At 40.0% G+C, this 20,466-nt stretch overlaps 2 protein-coding genes across 5 annotated transcripts; one reads left to right on the top strand and one right to left on the bottom strand.

The window, feature by feature from the left end:
* The first annotated feature begins 247 nt into the window (after positions 1-247).
* atrip (ATR interacting protein) lies at positions 248-10,310 on the top strand. Of its 4 annotated transcripts, none has more exons than XM_066671222.1 (15): positions 248-403; positions 1,617-1,946; positions 2,155-2,222; positions 2,326-2,496; positions 2,794-2,909; positions 3,001-3,098; positions 3,633-3,713; positions 4,623-4,749; positions 5,232-5,267; positions 5,379-5,882; positions 6,032-6,174; positions 7,970-8,061; positions 8,173-8,262; positions 8,667-8,925; positions 9,399-10,310. In XM_066671222.1, exons 2-15 carry the CDS (start codon positions 1,628-1,630, stop codon positions 9,470-9,472), a joined length of 2,178 nt encoding a protein of 725 aa, XP_066527319.1. In that variant the 5' UTR covers positions 248-403; positions 1,617-1,627; the 3' UTR covers positions 9,473-10,310. The 4 variants fall into 4 exon arrangements, with proteins under 4 accessions (XP_066527319.1, XP_066527320.1, XP_066527317.1 ...); XM_066671223.1 differs by having other exon boundaries at positions 5,382-5,882; XM_066671220.1 differs by having other exon boundaries at positions 5,232-5,882.
* Positions 10,311-10,800: 490 nt separating this feature from the next.
* shisa10.1 (shisa family member 10, tandem duplicate 1) lies at positions 10,801-20,193 on the bottom strand. Its single transcript, XM_066671225.1, has 5 exons — positions 19,966-20,193; positions 18,598-18,742; positions 15,824-15,954; positions 14,026-14,247; positions 10,801-12,038 (listed from the first exon to the last, which is right to left on the bottom strand). Exons 1-5 carry the CDS (start codon positions 20,024-20,026, stop codon positions 11,872-11,874), a joined length of 726 nt encoding a protein of 241 aa, XP_066527322.1. The 5' UTR covers positions 20,027-20,193; the 3' UTR covers positions 10,801-11,871.
* Between the last annotated feature and the right edge of the window lie 273 nt (positions 20,194-20,466).

Raw genomic sequence — 20,466 nt, forward strand, 5'->3', positions numbered from 1 at the left:
TATAAGTAGATTATAATTGTTAAATAATTTTATGAAAATTCCTCTAATATTATTTTTTATAAGGCTATAGTAAGAGATTAGCTTTCTTCAATCCCACAGAAGGTTACATGACATTGTGGAAGGTTTAGTCATTAATTCAAGTACAAATTCATTCTTGAACTACAATATCCATACTGCCCGACAACAAGTCGAGGGCCAATCAAATTGCTCATTTTTTTCACATCATGACTGGAGCCTGTAGAATTGACCAATCAGAGTTCTCCATGCGAACTCCAAACAAGCGGCTTTTTCCTGTGGAAGAGTTGGTGATGCAGGCTTTTATCTGTTTAAATAACCCGAATAAAGCGGAACATACGCGAGGGCCGTTTGTAAAACATGGACACACTTTTTAGGATGTGTTAAGGTACATTTATTTAAATTAATTTATACAAAAAATACGTTTTAATATCACTCTCAGGGCGTTAGTGTTAGCTACATGCTAACACGCTTCTGCTGATTCAGGTCAGTAAAAGACAATGTCCTTTTCTAACATTTTTCTTAGTTGTGTTTTCCCTGCAAGCTACATTCTGACTATTCTCTTGCTTTAATTACATATAAGACTGCTGTTTCTGTATTAGGAACGCAGTCTATGAATTATTTAAATTTAAAGAGTGATTTTTTTTATCCCAGTCTCTGTTCCACCTTCAACTGTATAACAATCTTGAGGTTTTAACGTGTTAATATTAGCACCAATTTTTAAAGTACATACCCAGACGTGTATTCAGTTAGATGACGCCCCTAATAATGCAAGATTTAAAACAAATAAAAAAACAATTGCCCAAGTCAAGTAATCTTTCCTCTTAGGATAATTAACTTTAAACTGTCCCCTCAATATGTTAAATAATTTCCCCAATAGAATAAATTATTCCAAACAATAAGTCAAAAGGATTGAGGCAGTATTAAGGGAACGCTCAGTTAAACCTTTGGAACGATTCATCGGAACCAGAGAATGAATGACTAAACAGCCACTCTGATTAAAAATGTATTGTTTAATTCTGTGTCTATTCTTAAAGACAAATTTTGAGTGATGGGACCAACCTTGAAACTACAGACAGTCTTGAAAACACAGATTCACACAGCCAAGGTTTTTAGGTCACAAAAATGTGGAATGTGTCACAAATCTTGTCACAGAAAGTTATTGCTTGAAGGTTGATGGGTAAGTGTGCACTGCCTGGAGCCTGAGACATGTGATGAGGTAAAGTCCTAGGCTTAAAACATATTAGAGAGAAATTCAGACCAAACTCTGCAGAGGAAACTTTTTATTATTATTATTATTTATTGAAATGACCAATATTTTTCTCAAATTTTTAAATGTGATTCTATATAAATGTTCAGAAAACCCATGTAGGTCCACCATCTGTCTTGGAGAATAAGCTAGACTACTATATTTGTGTTGTAAATACCGTGAGCTTTGTTTCCCTTTACCACCACTGCAAAGTAATATGGGCTTCTTTACAACGTACCGTTTCGCATCAGCTTTGCAGAATGTACCTTTAACAAACCTTTTCATGTTTGCTACACGTCTATTGTTTAAGGTAAACTCTGTTCATGTTAATGTCCTTTTAATTCCTTACAAGCTTCCAGTGACATGGACTATCCTCCAAGCAAACGCCTCAGGGGATTGCAGAATGAAGACAAATTGGAGCAGGACCCCTTTGGGGATGATGAGGACTTTACACAGGATGATCTGGAAGAGATAGATATTATAGCATCACAGGCCATTACTGGAGATATCCGGCCCTCAAGTACCAAAAGATCATTCGGATCCATTTCGTCAATTGCAGGAGAACAGAGTAAAGCTCCCGTCAGAGAAAGCAGGACGACTTTTACCATTGGAAACAACAGTCCAAGCAGCAGCAGCAGCAGCACGAACCACAGTAATGAACGTCAAAGAAGTGATTTATTTGGTTAGTATCAACAAAACATTGGCTATGCTTGGAATGACAATCTGCAGTCAACTAAATACACACTTATAGTAGTTCACTTTTTGGGACAGGGATTAGGACTAATGGACTACATTTCACTTTCTACTGAGAAAATAAAAAGACAGGATGCTATGTATGGTTTTGCGGTGCTGTGCTCTGGAATACTCAGTTTTCTTTTCTGAATTTCAAGTAAATAAAGACAAAGATGAACTGTACTACAGCAGACTGGAGGCACAGCAAGCAGAGCTAAAGAAAAAGGTATCTGAATAATAATGAGAAGTGTCGTGTACAGTTGGATGTAGCTGAATATACAAGTGCATCACTGCCTCACATGTTTAAACAGTCTTTGTATTTACTGCAGCTGAAGGAGGTGGAGGACCAGATCTTGATGAAGAATGGTGAGATCAGGGTTCTCAGAGACTCCCTCAAAGTCGCCAATCAGGAGAAAGAGCAGCAGAGACAGGCTTATGTTGCTTTGGAAAGAGATAGAATCCTTGTCCAGAGTGAAAAAGAGAAAGAGCTTTCTAAGAAGGTGTGTATATATATTTTAAACATTATTAATGATGTAAGATACAAGAAGAAGAAATACAGGTTGGTAGCAGAGGTATTTGACTTTATTTTTGATTGTGTTTTGTGACATTTTATTTTTTTTATCTGAAAAAAATGATCTCTTTTTTAAACACATTCCAAGCTTCAAAAACATTTTATGTCATTTTCCATTCATAAGGCAGTGCAGGAATATTGAATAGTCTTTTCTAGAAGGATGCATTGTCTGAAAACTGATGGCTGCTTTTGGATTTTAACTCATCATCTTCCACAACATCTTCAGGTGGAGTCCTTGCAGTCAGAGTTGCACTTTAAAGAAGCAGAGATGAATGAAATGAGGAGCAAACTCCAGAGCTCTGAGCGGGGGACAAGAATGGTTGGCACTCCCCTGAGAAACACGTAAATACAGCAGTTAATGAAACTCCGCATATATGATTTAAAAAATATATATATATATAAGGTAAACAGACCCCTAAATCTTTTTGTGTAGTGTGAATTCTCCTGGGAGCCATACATTTGTGACGAAGGAGTCCTTTTCAGCGGAGCTCTCTGTGAAATCGTCGACATCTAAAGGCCATCAAACAGAAAGTAGGATCTATTTCTATCATAGAGAATCTTTGCTATAAATCGAGTAACAGTTATTTATCCTGGGCAAATATAGTCACATCATTTCTTCTTTAATTTTTGCATCTAATTGCATTAACAATAACATCAGTTCTGTCAGTTAAGGATTAATCCTGTCTCTCCTGAGACTGCTTTTCCATTTCAGTTCATTCTAGTCAGAGCAGAGAACAGCACTGACTCTCCCTCATTTGAGGATGTCTGATGTAGTGTGGAAGCTTGTTACTAAAGAGATGACAGAAAAGTCAAACAGTCTGATAAAGGCCAAAATCAATAGAGTATTTTACTATCTCAGTTATCAGCAAGTGAAGCCCTACCCAGGGAAAAGAACAACCTGAAGAGCAAATGATTCAGTACATCTCCGACAGGACTGATGCTGTTATACAAACTAGAGGACACTTAACTAAGTGCTATAAAGCAAATGATAAAGTTATTTATTTTGTCTGATAAGCTTACGTATTTGTGCAATATCAGTATTAACTGCTTGGTCATTTCTCACAGGTGGGAAACAAATCAAGATCAAATGTGACAAAGAGCCAGTCGACTCCGACTCAGCTCTGAATTCAGACCTTTATCATAAAGGTGACTATTGATCATCGTTTATGGCTGCTTTTTTCAAACATTGTGTGTATTAGACTACAGAAAAGCTCTGGAATAACATCAGTAATTCTAAATATATGAGTTGTAAGTGGGCGGCACGGTGATGCAGCAGGTAGTGTCTCAGTCACACAGCTCCAGGGACCTGGAAATTGTGGGTTCGAGTCCCGCTCCGGGTGACTGTCTGTGAGGAGTGTGGTGTGTTCTCCCTGTGTCTGCGTGGGTTTCCTCCGGGTGACTGTCTGTGAGGAGTGTGGTGTGTTCTCCCTGTGTCTGTGTGGGTTTCCTCCGGGTGCTCCGGTTTCCTCCCACAGTCCAAAAACACACGTTGGTAGGTGGATTTGTGACTCAAAAGTGTCCTTAGGTGTGAGTGTGTGTGTTGCCCTGTGAAGGACTGGTGCCCTCTCCAGGGTGTATTCCCACCTTGCGCCCAATGATTCCAAGTAGGCTCTGGACCCACCGCCACCCTGAACTGGATAAGGGTTACAGATAATGAATGAATGAATTGTAAGTTATGTGCAGAGCAAAGGGTAATAAAAGGGAGGGAGGGAGTGTACTGTAGCAGTGGGGGTGGGTTTTTGCTCAATACCACTGTTCTATTATTAATGGCAACCGATTTCTAATTTAGAATCTGTAAATCTTCCTTTTACAGTTCTTCAGAATGTGTTTCAGATGTTCTCAGCAAGCAGCATTAAAAAGCTAGTTATAAGTCTGGAGTAGTGGGAAAATTGTTTTATTATGAACCATGTTTATAGACTGATGCTGTTGTCCCAGATTATGGATTCAAAACACACACTGATTATCGATGCCAATCTATTCATTGTTATTATGCTTTCTCACTGTCTCTCTTTTATTAATGTTGGGTGATGGCGATTGTTGTTGTTTTTGTTTTAGGGCCAGTGTTGTTGAATCTGCTTTTACAGCATCCTCTGGAGCCCAGCTCTTTGGGGCTCTGCCATTTACTGTGTATCAACCCAGATGCACTGCCCCGTCTTTTCTCACAGTCGAACTACACCACTCCGTAAGTAGCAGTCACGGACAAGAAGACGTTTTGTTTTAGATTTTTGAATGTTGTTAAATTTTCAAATGGTTGTCTCCATACAAAAGCACAGATATTTGAGACCTTCTCATCAAGGATTAGGTTTTTCTGGATACCCTCCAAATGCAGAACTTCAGAACAGGGTTTTCCTTTGCTGTTAGAAAAATTAGTTTTTGACGAAGCAGTCTAAACCCCACATTTGTTTTTTGTTAGAAATGAGTTGTGATCAGACTGGCGCCCCCTCCTGGGTGTGTTCCCACCTTGGGCGTAGTGATTCTGGGTAGGCTCCGGACCCATCATGACCCTGAACTGAATAAGCGCTTACAGACAGTGAATGAATGAATGAATAAGTTATCATCACAAGTAACAAGCTTATATTGTTTTTGTTGGTGCGATATTCCAAGGGATTTTGACTGCCTTAGCAAAACACTAGTCACTTTATGCCTTTTGTCTTCTTTCTCCAGAGCATCTTCGGCTGGTTCCAGCACTTCAGACTCCAGGTTTGTACATCGACCACAGACTCATTTCTACCAGCTCCAGAATCTGGCTATGTCCAGTTTGACTGTATTAGCACAATGTCTCCCTGGCACGTCTCCTAATTTTCTTCAAAGAAGCTGTCCTGCTGCTGTTCATCTTCTCCCTTTGCTCGACTACCACATCAGCCTTTACTGCCAGAGCCTGGAATCCTTGGAAAGATCGGGAAAAAGCCCACTACGAGGAAGTTCTCTCTCAAGTTCCTCAGAGTCCAGTCTGGCCTCCACGGTTGAGGAGTCTTTAGGAGGTCAAGAAGAGTTTGCTTTAGCGGCTCTAAAAGCTCTTTACCACGTCGTGTCTGAAAGCAGTGAAGCTGCTTACACTGTGCTGTGTGGAAACGAAGGAGACAAACCCAGTGAAAACAGACTTAACATCAACCAACCACAGCCCTCTGTAAGTGATGGAAACCCTGGTGAGAAAGTGACTGAGGACCAGGCCCAGCACCCACTACTGAAGAGGCTCTTTCAGTTGTTAGATCAGAAGTTTGTAAATAGTGCAGGACAGAGGGATGCAGTTGTGAAATCCAGTCTCCGGACGATCTGTGCCCTGGCTGAGAGAACGGAGGAAAAACACCTGTGGAGGTACGTTTACACTTATATTTCTTGGTAGTATCATATTTAATATAAATGTAGTTTAATGTGTTATAGTAGGTCCCACAATAATGAGGGCCTCTTTTCATTTGCTTCACTTTCCTTTAAATTTGCTGTTTTGGTTTTTTTGTTAAATGCAGATTGAAGGTGGTTTTGTCAAGTCAAGCTTTGGCTCAGAGTCTGTGTTTGGAGACTCCATACACCACTGTGTGTCTCTGTGTAAGATTCTTGGCTCTCGTGGCTGACTGCAGTGAGATTGCTACCAACTTGTGCTCACAAAACAGTGAGTTTAACCTTATTCTTAGTAGCCATTACTTTTTTGCGTGTTTTGGAAAAACAATGCAGTATTTACAAACCCCATTTGCAGAAAAGTTGTGACACTGTGTAAAAATGCTAATAAATAGAACACAATGAGGTACAGGGCGACACGGTGGAGCAGCAGGTTAGTGTCACAGTCACACAGCTCCAGGGACCTGGATTCGATTCCCGCTCCGGGTGACTGTCTGTGAGGAGTGTGGTGTGTTCTCTCTGTGTCTGCATGGGTTTCCTCTGGGTGACTGTCTGTGAGGAGTGTGGTGTGTTCTCCCTGTGTCTGTGTGAGTTTCCTCCGGGTGACTGTCTGTGAGGAGTTTGGTGTGTTCTCCCTGTGTCTGTGTGAGTTTCCTCCGGGTGACTGTCTGTGAGGAGTTTGGTGTGTTCTCCCTGTGTCTGTGTGAGTTTCCTCCGGGTGACTGTCTGTGAGGAGCGTGGTGTGTTCTCCCTGTGTCTGCGTGAGTTTCCTCCGGGTGACTGTCTGTCAGGAGCGTGGTGTGTTCTCCCTGTGTCTGCGTGGGTTTCCTCCGGGTGACTGTCTGTGAGGAGCGTGGTGTGTTCTCCCTGTGTCTGTGTGGGTTTCCTCCGGGTGACTGTCTGTGAGGAGTGTGGTGTGTTCTCCCTGTGTCTGTGTGAGTTTCCTCCGGGTGACTGTCTGAGGAGTGTGGTGTGTTCTCCCTGTGTCTGCGTGGGTTTCCTCCGGGTGACTGTCTGTGAGGAGTGTGGTGTGTTCTCCCTGTGTCTGCGTGGGTTTCCTCCGGGTGACTGTCTGTGAGGAGTGTGGTGTGTTCTGCCTGTGTCTGTGTGGGTTTCCTCTGGGTGACTGTCTGTGAGGAGTGTGGTGTGTTCTCCCTGTGTCTGCGTGGGTTTCCTCCGGGTGACTGTCTGTGAGGAGTGTGGTGTGTTCTCCCTGTGTCTGCGTGGGTTTCCTCCGGGTGACTGTCTGTGAGGAGTGTGGTGTGTTCTCCCTGTGTCTGTGTGGGTTTCCTCTGGGTGACTGTCTGTGAGGAGTGTGGTGTGTTCTCCCTGTGTCTGCGTGGGTTTCCTCCGGGTGACTGTCTGTGAGGAGTGTGGTGTGTTCTGCCTGTGTCTGTGTGGGTTTTCTCCGGGTGACTGTCTGTGAGGAGTGTGGTGTGTTCTCCCTGTGTCTGCGTGGGTTTCCTCCGGGTGACTGTCTGTGAGGAGTGTGGTGTGTTCTCCCTGTGTCTGCGTGGGTTTCCTCCCGGTGTGTTCTCTCTGTGTCTGCGTGGGTTTCCTCCGGGTGCTCCGGTTTCTTCCCACAGTCCAAAAACAGACGTTGGTAGGTGGATTGGCAACTTAAAAAGAAAGTGTCCGTAGGTGTGAGTGTGTGTTACCCTGGCGCCCCCTCCAGGGTGTATTCCCGCATTGCGCCCAATGATTCCAGGTAGGCTCTGGACCCACCGCAACCCTGAACTGGATAAGGGTTACAGATAATGAATGGATGGACGGACAATGAGGTACAGGTCATTTAACCCTATATTTAACTGAATGTAACTCAAAAAAACACATTTGAAATGTTGAAACTGAGAAATGTTATTATTTTAAGTTGGGACAGGGGCGGCATAAGACTTGATAAAAGCAAAAAAAAAAGAGAGAAGCTGAGTTTTGCACATCATTGTATTCTGTTGTATTTTGGGGCTCAGAGTCCCACATTTTCTGAAAATGGGGTTCATATTTTTATGCATTAATTTCTTTATCAACACTAGTTCTTGAACACGTAATGATTGTCCTTAATATTATTTTAGATATGTGTCCACTGCTCAGAGTTTTCCAATACATATCGACCCGACCCGAGAGGACCGTCACAGAAGAGACGTGGTCTCACTTGGAAGTTGAGGTGCCATTTTTTAAAAATGTGTTATTATTATTATTATTATTTTAATTCCAGGAATTGGTGGGAATTAGGAGCTGAGTTACGTCTAAATTCTATGAATTGATCCATTTATAGGTTGTTCGATTGCTGACCAAGATGTTCACGGAGAAGGTGTCCCCATGGGCGGCTCTCATTAGTGAATCCTCCTGCCAGTGCAGTAGTGAGGTATGGAACAATGCCTATTGCAAAAGTGGATGTTGTATCTACAGCAGATTGGGTTCAGGTTTACAGGAGAAGGTTCTATGATGTTGTTTGGCTGCTAGACTCATATACAATAATGTTTTTAGAATTCCCCACACAGATGCAGATTAAACTATTAGTAGCTACTTAAACTGCGGGGCCTCCCTGTGTTCTGACTTATTAGAACGCCAGTTATTTACTAATCCAGGTCTTAACGAATAAATCCTACAAGATATTCAATTTAGAAACGTCTATTTTGAACTTAACTGATCAGAAACAAGATCTTATTTAAGCCACAGCATGCAGTAGGTTCATAAGGACAGTCATACACTGTAGACAATTTCTGTGGGCTTTTTAAATGTATTTTTTCGTTCCACTGCTATTGTCAGGTGGTGCGGACGGTGGTGGTGGTGTTACACAGACAGTGGCTCAGTATTAAAAGACAGGAGAAGCTTGTGGACGGGGTCCAAACATGGACAACTACTGGAGTTCAGCTGCTGAGGGAGGCGCTCATGTTGCTTCACTGGCTCCTTCTAAATGACTCAGCTTTCTCAGTGCACTGTCTGGACATCCTGCACATCTATCACCAGGTCATTCCCACCATCAGAGAAACGCTCCGCAAAATCCCTGACCTCTCAGACAGTGAAGGTGGGCTTTTGTTTCATGGGGTTCATACGTACAGCTTGTGGATTAAAAGACAGGTCAATGTTGTGTTGATTTTACAAATGAAATGATTACACCTCCACAGAAAACAGTTTAAAACAGCATTTTCTGATACATTTATTGCACTGAATTAGCTGTATTTAATGTCTTTGTGTTTTATTCATCAAATAAGCTGTAATAATTTTGTATGGTGTTGTACAATAGTCAGCCACTAGGGGGCGGGATAATGCCGGCATAATACTTAACTGTTCAGCCAAGGTTTCAATGGTTTGAAAATCATAAAAACACAATTCTTTTTGGTTCTGCTGAGCGCAATAATGTATATTTATTTTTAAATTTAAATTGTATTACTTTATTTGTAAGTTGCTGTAGCGTGAGTAAAATAACAGAACCATCGCTGTTGTGTTTTTAACTTCTCTCTAAATTCTGTTTAAAGTAATTAGTCTTTTATTTTGAAGAACTGGCGATTGAGGAGATCTGTCGACCAGAAGCAGATGATGTTGAAGATATGGACATTGATGCAGGTTCTTGACGCCCAGAGTGAAGATCATTTGTGGAAAATCAACACTTCAATCCAGCCTTTCCTTTTCGTTCTGGTTTCTTCCTTTGTGAGTAATTTCTGAGAGACATCAAGAAGATGAAACAATCTTTCTCTTCTGCATCAGTCTGACACTCTTTCACTTCTCGAACCACCTTTTTACTGCTGCTCACTAGCATTGTTAATTAAAGCCAAAAAAAAAGATCATAACACTTCTGGATTTAAGGCGTCGTTCACTGATTCCGAGTCTTTTTTTTCTCTCATCTGTTACAGGACTAATGTAAACTTCACTAAAATCAAGGTTTAAAAAACTGCAGACACATGTCTTGCATCAATTTGCCACTTCAAACATAAAGATGCTTAAATCATTATCATTTTTATTTTAGAAAAGTACATACAAACTTCACTTGTCTCCTAACAAAACCGAGAGAGAGAGAAAAACAACAAACTGAACGATGTCAGAACATGACATGACCCCATTCGTTTAAATCCTCAGTGTGATTGGACATCCCTGAACTTCATGTAAATGTTTTTCTTTAATTTTGAAGCATACACCTTGTCTGACTAACCTCAGAGACCTTTGTATGGGTTGTGACTGGTAAACACACACCACGTCAAAACAAGATTCCACCTGAGGGTGGCTTCAGAAAGCTGAGGTGGTTCTGAAATTGAAATTGATTTTTCAAAGCAGGGGGCACAGTGCGTGTCTGTGCTCTCATTCTGTGCAGGACAGAGCCCTCAGTGCATAACGAGGGGATTTCCGTTTTTATCACAAGCCATGACCAGACCTGCGTTTCTTCAAAAACGATCAGGCAGATGGAAAAGCACACACTCCCACCCACCAGCGTGTGGCTTTGAGTTTCACACTTGCCTCCCACTGCTTCGTCATGTGGATATTAAATTAAAGACAAAAAGATGAATGAACAGAACTGTTGGCATCCCCTTTTATTTAAAGTCGTATAACAATGGCTTGTTTTCTTAATCCCATTTGAACAGGACCTGCATAATGTAAGAAATAAGGCATATTCTGGATGCTTTTTCCAATTTATGCGAACAAACGAATACTGAGAGGTCAGCAAAACATTCACAGGTGTGTCCACAACCTGAATAAGGCAGAACAAACATTTGGAAGGAAGAAAAGTGCTACATATTTACACAATTCCACCATTGGTTTTAACAAACGCAAATAACACTAATTTACAGGGTGTGAGTCTAAGCCTTTGGTTTAACAATGACACGTTGCAGAACTGAAAATCTATAGCTACGAGCTCTCATTTTGAACACAACGTATACAACAGTCATTTTACTAAGCAGTCATTTTACTTTTAAGAATTAAATAAAAGGCTCTACTCAAGCCTAATCCGCAGGTTCTGATTAATTCAGAAGAAAGAGTTAGACTTTTTTGATTCTTTGTTAGTTTTCGGAGTTGCGGCTAAAACTCGTGTGAGGTTCAAAGTGCACGTGAATCTGATGTTATTTAGAAATTCAGTAGCTCAAGGATTAATAGCTGTAAAAAAAAAAAAAAAAGCAAAATGGCATTTAAAAATCTAAAATACTACACTAAACCTAAACAAAAGGCTAGATCAACACTTAAAACATTCATGGGAAACTGAACGTCACTTCAGACTAGACATGCCCATGCTCACACCCAAACAGGTGGATTACAAATGAAGGACTGAATTCCAGAACAGCAGACACACACAATCTCAGTGGCACAACACTCTCAGAGGAGGATGCTAGCTTTCGGTGATTGGTGAACCAAGAATAACCACAGCTTGAATGACATCACAGAATCTAAACACAATCTACACCAAATTACACATGGTACAGTGCATTATTCATGTCATCTTTAAGCCATTCTGAATGCAGCAAATATATTAAAAATATATATATATCCAGCCTTTGGATAATTACTGGACTAAAAATTCATCTCTCGGTCGTAGACCTCAAACACCCCTTCCCAGAAACCCAGGGTCCTGAGCTTCTCTGGAGCCTTGAACAGAACTGACACTGTTGGGCAAAGCATTCCCATTAGAAAATGAAAACAACTTTAGAAAACTATGTGCACACCTTTAAATGATTTTCTGAAATTTACAACAACAAATTGTAACCACCAACACACGTTCCCTTTTTACTCCCAAAAACAAACACCGAAAGCTCAAATATATGGCTCAAAGTTTACTGTGGAGTGTGTAAAGTGTGTATTAAATAGCACTGGACCACAAGGAGGAGTTCAGGTGGCCGGGTGAGGGCAAGGAAAAAAAAAAAAAAAAAAGAAAGAAAGCACCTCAATGTGTGTGGTGGAGATGGTCCTCTTTAAATATAGTATCTATAGGAACAGGAATAGTTTAGGCAAAGTAGAATTATGTGGGCGTGTGAGAGACATTTGTGGTTTAGTATCCGGTCTTGGGAGGCTCGACGAAGGCAGGATTGTATGGAGGCTGGGAGGCACTGTAGTCTGCTGGAGGAGCATAACCTGGTTGTGTAACGGGCTGGAGGGGATAGGGAGGCTGTGCTCCATCATATGCCGCCTGGCTGTATGGAGCAGGATATCCTGGGCCTGCAGAGGAGGAAAAATAAACACAGTGAGGCTATAAATGACAGTCACAACAACCTGGATCAGTGTGGTGTCTTAGTGTGGACAGGTACTTGCTGTTAACAACATGTTCATGTGCGCATCATGGCTGCCTCGTGTGTCCTGTGTAGATTGTGCACATCCCAAGAAAATAAACACATACACAGGGTGCAGTACACATGTGAATGGTAGGGGGCAGTGGTTTCTCTGGTCTGCCCTCTAGAAGTGTAGCACATGGGCAAGTATGTGAACCGTTACGTTCACGACGAAGATACAAAGGCACGGACAAACAGCAAGTACATCTCTATGGTGATTTTCTTGGTTGAGCGGGGGTTTTGGTGAAATATTTGTTTGCTGATGTAATAAAAATAAAAAAACAGCTCCAACGTCTGCACAACCCACAGATTATTTACAGATCAATCACTTCTCATTTTCCAGATGTTCCTATCCAGAGCAAACTAAAGTTTTGTTAAACAGCTTAGGAGTCTTGCCCATGGGATCTTATTGGTGCTGTGTGGTGCTCCATTTCCGAGCTGGGACTCCAACCCTGCTCCATTTTGTTATATTCTAATGTGCAACGGTGCTCAAATTGTGGCCAGCCAGCATGGTGTTTAAGGACATGATAAAGGAAATGGCACAGAGTCGTTAATTATTATCCTGTTGGAACTCAATAAACTTTATCTCCAAGAGGCAGTTGATTACTGGGAATATCAACAACGTGACAATAGACAAATATAACACAGAGTCACTGAGATAAAGCAGCGCTCATGTGAAGCACCAAAAGCTGCTTATAAGAGAATTCCCTCAGACTAGTATTAACAACCACCTACTTTCCTTTGATGTATTTGTGTAAATAAGGCAGATCCAGTGTGATCATAGCAGAGACTTCATTAATTACAAAGAAATAGAGCCTGGGGAACAGCTACATACACAGTGAGGAGAACAACCAAATATGATTAGGGTCTAGATTCCTTTCCCAATTTCAGTGAAAACCCATTACATCCCAGAATGCAGCTGAGTCACGGAGTAACCCTGCTTCCTCTAAACAAGGAAATGTGACAATGACCTCGGCACAGAGACAATACAAAGGTTTTACATTGTGGTGTTTTTTTTTGTTGTTTGTTTGTTTGTTTTGTAAGCAAGCCCAGGCTAGTTTATTCCAAGTTTTGTTTTCAAAACCAACAGTCAACAGTCAATATAAACAGTTATATTATTCTATAGATAATAGATTTTCGCAGATGATAGAAACAGAAGGAAATATATGATCATCCCTAAATACGGCCAAAATTTAATTCTGATCGATCGATTTAATTCCAATATCGATATGAACCGTATAAAATCCACTGAAAAACATCCAAGAACAAACAGGAAACAAGACAGCACCATCAAACAAACAGGGGCTTTGTAAATATTAATAATTTTATACTCAATTTTAAATGGAATGCTGAACTGACGGTGTAAACTGATTTACAGTGAAATACTGTAAATGTGTAAAAATAATATCATTGTAATCGAAACATTTTATATTGCGATATATATTAATATTGAATTATTGTCCAGCCCTATCCCTAATCACTGCTTTAAGAGCCACAAATTCAAGCCAACAGCCAGGTCATGCTTTGTTCTTCAAGTTTGTATTTTTAGTTTTGAAGTGGAGCTGTGTGGCTGCAGTGTCCCAATCATTTGCACCAAGGCCAATGGGTTACTCTCACTCTAACATTTGGACAAATTCCCACAGTCAAACCACTTACTATTAATATACAGTGGGAGGAGAGTGGAACACTTAGAAAACCCACACAGACAGTAACCCAAAGAGAGGATCAAACCCATGCCTTTGCAGCATCACGTGATTAGCTGGAACTAGCAATGACTACAACGGGGTTTTAAAAACAAGCAAGAACATCACTAATTCCCCACATTATGTAGTGGTTGTGTGTAGATGTGGGAAGAAGTTTCATAAAAAGAGAATGACCTTTAACGCTCTCGTGGTATGGAGGAGGGGGTCCAGGGGTGTAAGGTTGTCCTTGGTAGGTCGCTGGGGGCATGGGCTGTGCTGGGTACCCTGAAGGACCACTGTATCCTGGCTGTGCTGGAACCTGCTGGTACCCTGGATACTGAGGCCCGGGGTTGACAGGCTGCTGCTGGGGATACTGGCTGCTAATCACAGTAGTGTGAGTGGTAGTCGTTGTTACAGCTGTGTGAAAAATAAAGGCGTTCAAAAACAGAGCAGAAGTTAAATTAGAACAGGGTTTTGAGATTTGTTTTTCTCTTTTCAAAACAGGTTTGAACAGCCCTTCAACTTTAAACCACACGGGAGGGAAAACATACTTTAACACCTGTCTTGTATCAAACAAACATGTCACAAAAAAAGTGTGAGGTTAAAGTGAATATTTTTCTAGTTAAAGGTATGCTGCCCAACAGCTAGCGCATAGTTTACAATGAAACAAAAAGAAATCTTTATGTGAATCATTTAAAATATATGATTGTTACTAGGGAAAATCTAGATGGTTGAGGCAGTAAGGTTTACAACGGATCCAACTCTGAAAGTGTAGGTTTTTAAAGTCTCAGGAAAACTAGTTTCTAACCTCAGATTGGTCATAGTTTAATACAGAGCCCCTATCATTTCCCCACCTCCCCCATAGTTCTTTTGTTAGTTTTTTTAATGCAGGAGGTTGATTTTGAAACACACTTTTCACTCCTCAGTCTATGAATAAAAACTAACCATTTTCAATTCACTGTTTTTGTGACGTCATCTTGTTCATCCTAAGATCATAAGCAAATCTTTTGTCTTGTGACTTCTCTCCTACACCCTTGCATTAAATTCCTGTTCTGCAAATAGCCCCCTGGCAGTTTTTCTTGCAAAGTTGTCTTGGAAAGTATGAGTCAGTTTGGGGGAATCCCAACAGCACACTCCTTTACTCACGAATACCAGACAGACCAGTAGATTATTTGGAGACCTGAAGCAAGATCATTTTAGTAGAAGGCCAAAGCAAACAGTTTTCTTTTTCCATATAGTGATATATTTCATATTTAATGACATCTGTACTGAGAAAAAATAATTGGCAATTAGATTTAAATTTTTTTAACTCAGTAAAACAAGCCTCTTTTCTATTTTTCGATTAAGAACTAAACCACTGACACCCTCAGAGTTCACAGACAACTTCAACAATTTGTTTCTACAAACGCAAACATGATGAATATTTATAATAAACAGGGACCAGAGCTGGATAATGAAGCTCAGCCACTGCTTTTAGCAGAAGATGACCCAAGACCCAGAGCACTGAACTCTTTACTGTAACTCACTGATTGACCACGATGACGTAAAAACTGAGCCACTTAATAATAGTGAAACAGAAACCATTAACTAAAGGCACTAAGCTTGAAGATTATGTTTGGAATAAGCTTATTTTTCAAATCAGCAGACGCTCACATGCTCCTGCACAACCGCAGCACATTTAAAACCAAGGCTGGGGAACTGAGAAATAGTGTCCTGTTTGGTGATTTCTTGCTCCAACACACCCAATAAACCTGGCAATTAACTGAATTAGATCATCTAGCTTGGGTGGGAAAATCACAAAACTATTCAGAGGAACCTAACCATCTAGGTCTCTCCACCCTAGTTTTCAAAAAGACAAGAGCACAGATTTAAGGTCGACACAGACTCCAGTGTGCTAGGGAAGTGTCTGGCTTCTCTGACTCTGATTCATGGGCTTCTGCCTTCAATTACTACAGCAAATGTTTGACTGATATGCACAAAAACATTGACTTACGCCTGGGTTTTCTGCACAGTTTGTACAAGCAGCAGCATGGACACACACAGCAGGCGATGAAAAGGATGACTACTAAGATCACACTCCCTATAATGCCTCCAATAGCAACGGAGTTTATGTTTGAGTTGAAACTAAGGGGGAAAAAAAGGAACAAAACACCAAAGTTTACATTAGATGAAAACAAAAAAATATTTGACTTACACCGAAGGTTAGATTCATATCTTAATCTAATTATAAATGTCTTTTTCAAATCTTCATAAAACAACTAAAGATGTGACTTTGCGTAAAAGAATAGTGTGTGTTATAAGTTTAGGCCCATGTTCACAGCAACACAACAACAACAAAAGGCCCAGCAGTGTAAACAGTCCTCCATTTTGGTTCGGCAGGTTCACAGGAACAGCGCTATCATAGCAGCAAGAGTTCGGACATATTACTGTGTATATTGAGTCAAAAACTATTACAAAACCGCTGACACTGCTCTGTGTTTAAGTAGAGGTATATATTTTGGAAAAAAGCTACTGAATTTGAATCTTGCTTGAGATTGAGTAGCTTGCTAACAAACCAGCTAACGTGCTAACACAACTACTAAAAACTACTGAAGATAATTACCATCTAATCCCACTTTCCGACTGACTGTGCGTCCAGTTGACTCTCGTTTGTGTTGTAATTTGTAATCGGCATGAAATGTGTTGTATAATGTCTCCTGTTTTGAAACTGCAACAATCAGTGCTTCCTCCATGTTGGCTCAGATAGGTGCGCCAGAGGTCACATAGCCAGAGCAGTAGAGCTAATGGTCAGGGGACGCAAATTTGTGGGTCAAAGTTCTCCACAGTTTAATTTGACACGAAATTTGCAGCCGAATTTTATTCACCTGGAAGTCACCTTTCACGGCGAATCTCATAGAAGTTAATATAATTAATTATTTGAGGACAAAAACACAGCGTGGAAAGGCCTTAACACAACAACATAGATAACAGATCTGTGACATATTTAAATCTTGTATAAGCCAAGTTGGCAGTTTCAAAAAAGGAAATGAGGAAATTACTAATAATAATTTGGACAGATTAGCGAAAACCATAAGCAGTCCCTTGCTATGGGCCTTCAGTTGCAGTTCTACAGAGGTCTGAAAAAATAATTGTTCCAATTCATTACACACTACAGAACTCTCCAAAAAAATCTCCACTTTAATATTAACAGCTTAACACCTGCTTGTCCAACATGTTCTCAACATGATTTCTTCTGAAATTAAGGGGATTAATCAGGAATTTGTTCCCTTTTTTTTTGCAGGAACAGCTTTTAATCACCAGGGAATGCACTGCACTGATGTTATTCAGTCATAAAACATTTGGGATGTCAGGTACTGATGCTGGATGATGAATTCTGGATAACAAACATAAAGATACTATACAGAATACAACCATGCCGTGGGCATGATGTTGGTGTATGGAGTTTATTATAATGGCATATTAGAAAAGTCTTCATATTTAAGTTTCTTTCTACATCTTTCTGATATCTAAATCTTAAATCAGACTGGCTTTAACACCACTCTGATTGTCTGATAGTTGTTTTTGTGGTTTTACTGCAGCAACTAAAAACATATAAAATATTAGATGTCTCAAAACATGAGGCACAATACTAGAGAAAATGGCCATAAATTAACCCCACCTTCCTAACAATGTATTAGTTTTATATAAAATGTTCTAGATATAAAATAAGGGGTTATTAATATGTTACATATTCTAAAACATACATTCATTATCTGTAACCGCTTTTCCAGTTCAGGGTAAGTTCTAAAACACTGAAAACTTATTCTATATAAAATATTCTATATGTAATTCCATTTAGGCCTTGAGTGGGACATACAGCATGGTTCTACAGCATGGCACTGAATACCACATAGTAATCTCTGCACAAGCAAAGGGAGGAACCTGAAACCCTCATTTCCCACATCAGTAAATTAAACTAATGAACTTCAGGTTTTATTTCAATAAAAATCTAAACACTGAGGAATATTTTATGACAAATTGAGGTTTATTTACTAAAAGTTGTAATGAGCTTTAGCAGGTTCCTCTCGCTTCTTCTGAGTGACCTGTTGTAAATCTGATTTACCTAAAAACTGCACTCTCCAATCAAAAGGTGTGAGAACGGTTTAACAGTGGTTCACTTTCTTGTCACATGTCCATCCTTACAGTCAGTTGTTTCTGATAAACAAAACACCACTTCCTGAGCATTAGGGTGGAAATCTAAAACTCAGCTAGAAAATAATTATTACAAAAAAAGGACGTGTCCAATGTTACGACACAGATAAATAAAAAAAAAAGAAGTAATCTGGTGGTTGTACGGTGAAAAACATTAAGAAGTACAGCTTTTATACAGGGGCCATAAACCGCCTGCCCGCACTGATCGAAAATAAACACCCTTCAAATCTTCAGGATTATACTGAAAATATTAAGCTTGGTCTAATGAACGTTTGCACACTGAGGCTCTTACTGTTACTCCCTCTTATTGTTGCTCAACTTTAAAACCCTACTTCAAAATCTCTACACATTGCTTTACAATGTTAGTGCTGAGTGATACACAACATTCTGCAATGTCCAAATGTATTCAGACTCCCCTCAAACTGTTTTAGGCCCTTTCAGTCTGAACATAACCTGCTTATGATCTGTGATGGCATTTATTAATGACATATATTCAGAAAATAATGACTTACTGATATTTATTCACAAAATAATGATTTACAGACTGAAAAATATTTCCAAAAAATAAGTTCTTACAAGCACCGGTCGTCATCGAGTTTTTGCAAGGGGTCAGAACAGCAGTATCTGTCATTGCAGGTCCCACAACAGACCTGATAAAAACTGCAGTCTATGGATTTTCTATATTCACCGCTGCTGGTAAAGTAGGAATCACAGTCATCACCTGGAAAAGAAAATTAAGTAGAGGTCAATTTTATTTGCTTAGCATTTTCTTACAACTGTAGGCAACAGCATGAACATCTCTTTTCCAATTACTTGTATTATTATTATTAATTATCTGTAACTGCTTCATCTTTTGTTTATTTAATTACTTTAAAACTGCATGGTTGCGAAGAATATTGGCGACGTCCACAAATATAAAAATGCATTTCTTCAAAAATGTTCATGTACAATTTCTACTTTTTTTAACATTCAATTGTAACAAACTGGTAAAAGACAATGTGGGTGATTACAGCATGACATTTTACATTCTGCAAATATTTAATTTTATTTTTTGGGACATTTTAAAACACTCCTACCAAACAAAAAACGCTAATATGAGTTAAACAAACCGAGCTGCGGAAAACTCTACGTCTAATTTAGACGTAACTCTACTCTTTTGCCCTTATTCAGTGTGTGTGGAACTATTAATATGAAATTAGTCCCCACTTTTATCTACACTTATCCCTCTGGCATTCGCCTGCACTTGCCAAGCTCCGCCCCGACAACTGACTTGAATCATTCCTCGGGATTGTGACCTAAGAAACCTTGGTTGTCCAAATCCGTGTGTTTGAGACCGTCCTTGAAATGCTGCAGTTTCAGATCATAAACGCTCCACCATAACGCCGACAGTTTATTTCACCCCTGATAGCGCTTCTGAGGTATGAAAAAAACCGCCTCAAGGAAACGTCAACAGGGTTCTAGCCAGGATTTACACAGGAGGAGATCTTTAACCATTATCTACGGACTTTCTGGGACTGGCATAATCTTACACTACAGAATCTTTAACATGATTAACAAGAATTCGTTTTTCTAACATTTCCCGAGGCATATCCTCAATTAGAAACTGCTCATTTTCTTCTTCGTATCGTTTATCATCCCGAGGAGGAAATGGGGAGAAAGGAAAAGAAAGCTGAGTGGCGCATGGAGAAAAAATACGGACTTGTTTACAGGCTTCAAGAGAACAAAACAAACAAATAAATGAAGAAATGTACATGTAAACTCAGTACAGAGTGAATTATACAGATGGTAAAAGCCTTTATTTTAGACACAAATGTAGCATTATGCCCCAAATGTTCGCCAATTAGAGAAAAAACAATCTATGTTTGATAAATGTTTTTTTCGTTGGTTTAGAGCTGAAGGTTCGGCTTGTATGCGACGACGAAACAACGTATTTTAAATACTCACCAAAAGCAGCGGAAGACATAATTCCAGTAAAAAGCAGGAGAATGAAGAAACGTGTCGCCATGACTGGGTTTAAGGCGAAATCCTCCCTTTTTAATTCGAGTTTAACTTCAGCTCAATACAGACCTAAGGTAACATGAGATGGTCTCCGCGCCCAACCGCCACAGTGACTCTGGAGATTTTTTTCCGCACCCGTTTTCAGGAAAGCACCGCCCCTCTGCGTTAGAGCTGGCATTAACTCCGTTCCTGAGTGTAATTCTCACAATCTCACTTGCGTCCTAAGAGCCAATCAAAACACAGAGGAGGCGGGCCTTGGCGGATAACAGGTGGGGAGTATAAACAATAAAAAATGGAAAGAATGAGGCGGTTGAACGATATTTGGAGATACACGCTAACTTACTTTTCGATATCAATTGGGTGAAAAAGCTCTATAAGGAAGCAAACCTGCCCACATATATGCCCAAATACATCATATATATTATATATAGATTCAAAACATGCAAA

This window comes from Hoplias malabaricus, chromosome 5 (genome assembly GCF_029633855.1).
Source record: "Hoplias malabaricus isolate fHopMal1 chromosome 5, fHopMal1.hap1, whole genome shotgun sequence".
NCBI classification, from domain to species: domain Eukaryota; kingdom Metazoa; phylum Chordata; class Actinopteri; order Characiformes; family Erythrinidae; genus Hoplias; species Hoplias malabaricus.

Coding starts and splice junctions, on each gene's coding strand:
- shisa10.1 (XM_066671225.1), bottom strand. CDS start 20,026: ATGGCGACACGTTTCTTCATTCTCCTGCTTTTTACTGGAATTATGTCT. Junction 18,743..19,965: donor TATGTCTTCCGCTGCTTTTG/GTGAGTATTTAA, acceptor TTTCTTTTCCAG/GTGATGACTGTGATTCCTAC. Junction 12,039..14,025: donor ATACCACGAGAGCGTTAAAG/GTCATTCTCTTT, acceptor CCTCCTCTGCAG/GCCCAGGATATCCTGCTCCA.
- atrip (XM_066671220.1), top strand. CDS start 1,628: ATGGACTATCCTCCAAGCAAACGCCTCAGGGGATTGCAGAATGAAGAC. Junction 2,497..2,793: donor AGAAAGAGCTTTCTAAGAAG/GTGTGTATATAT, acceptor CAACATCTTCAG/GTGGAGTCCTTGCAGTCAGA. Junction 5,883..6,031: donor GAGGAAAAACACCTGTGGAG/GTACGTTTACAC, acceptor TGTTAAATGCAG/ATTGAAGGTGGTTTTGTCAA.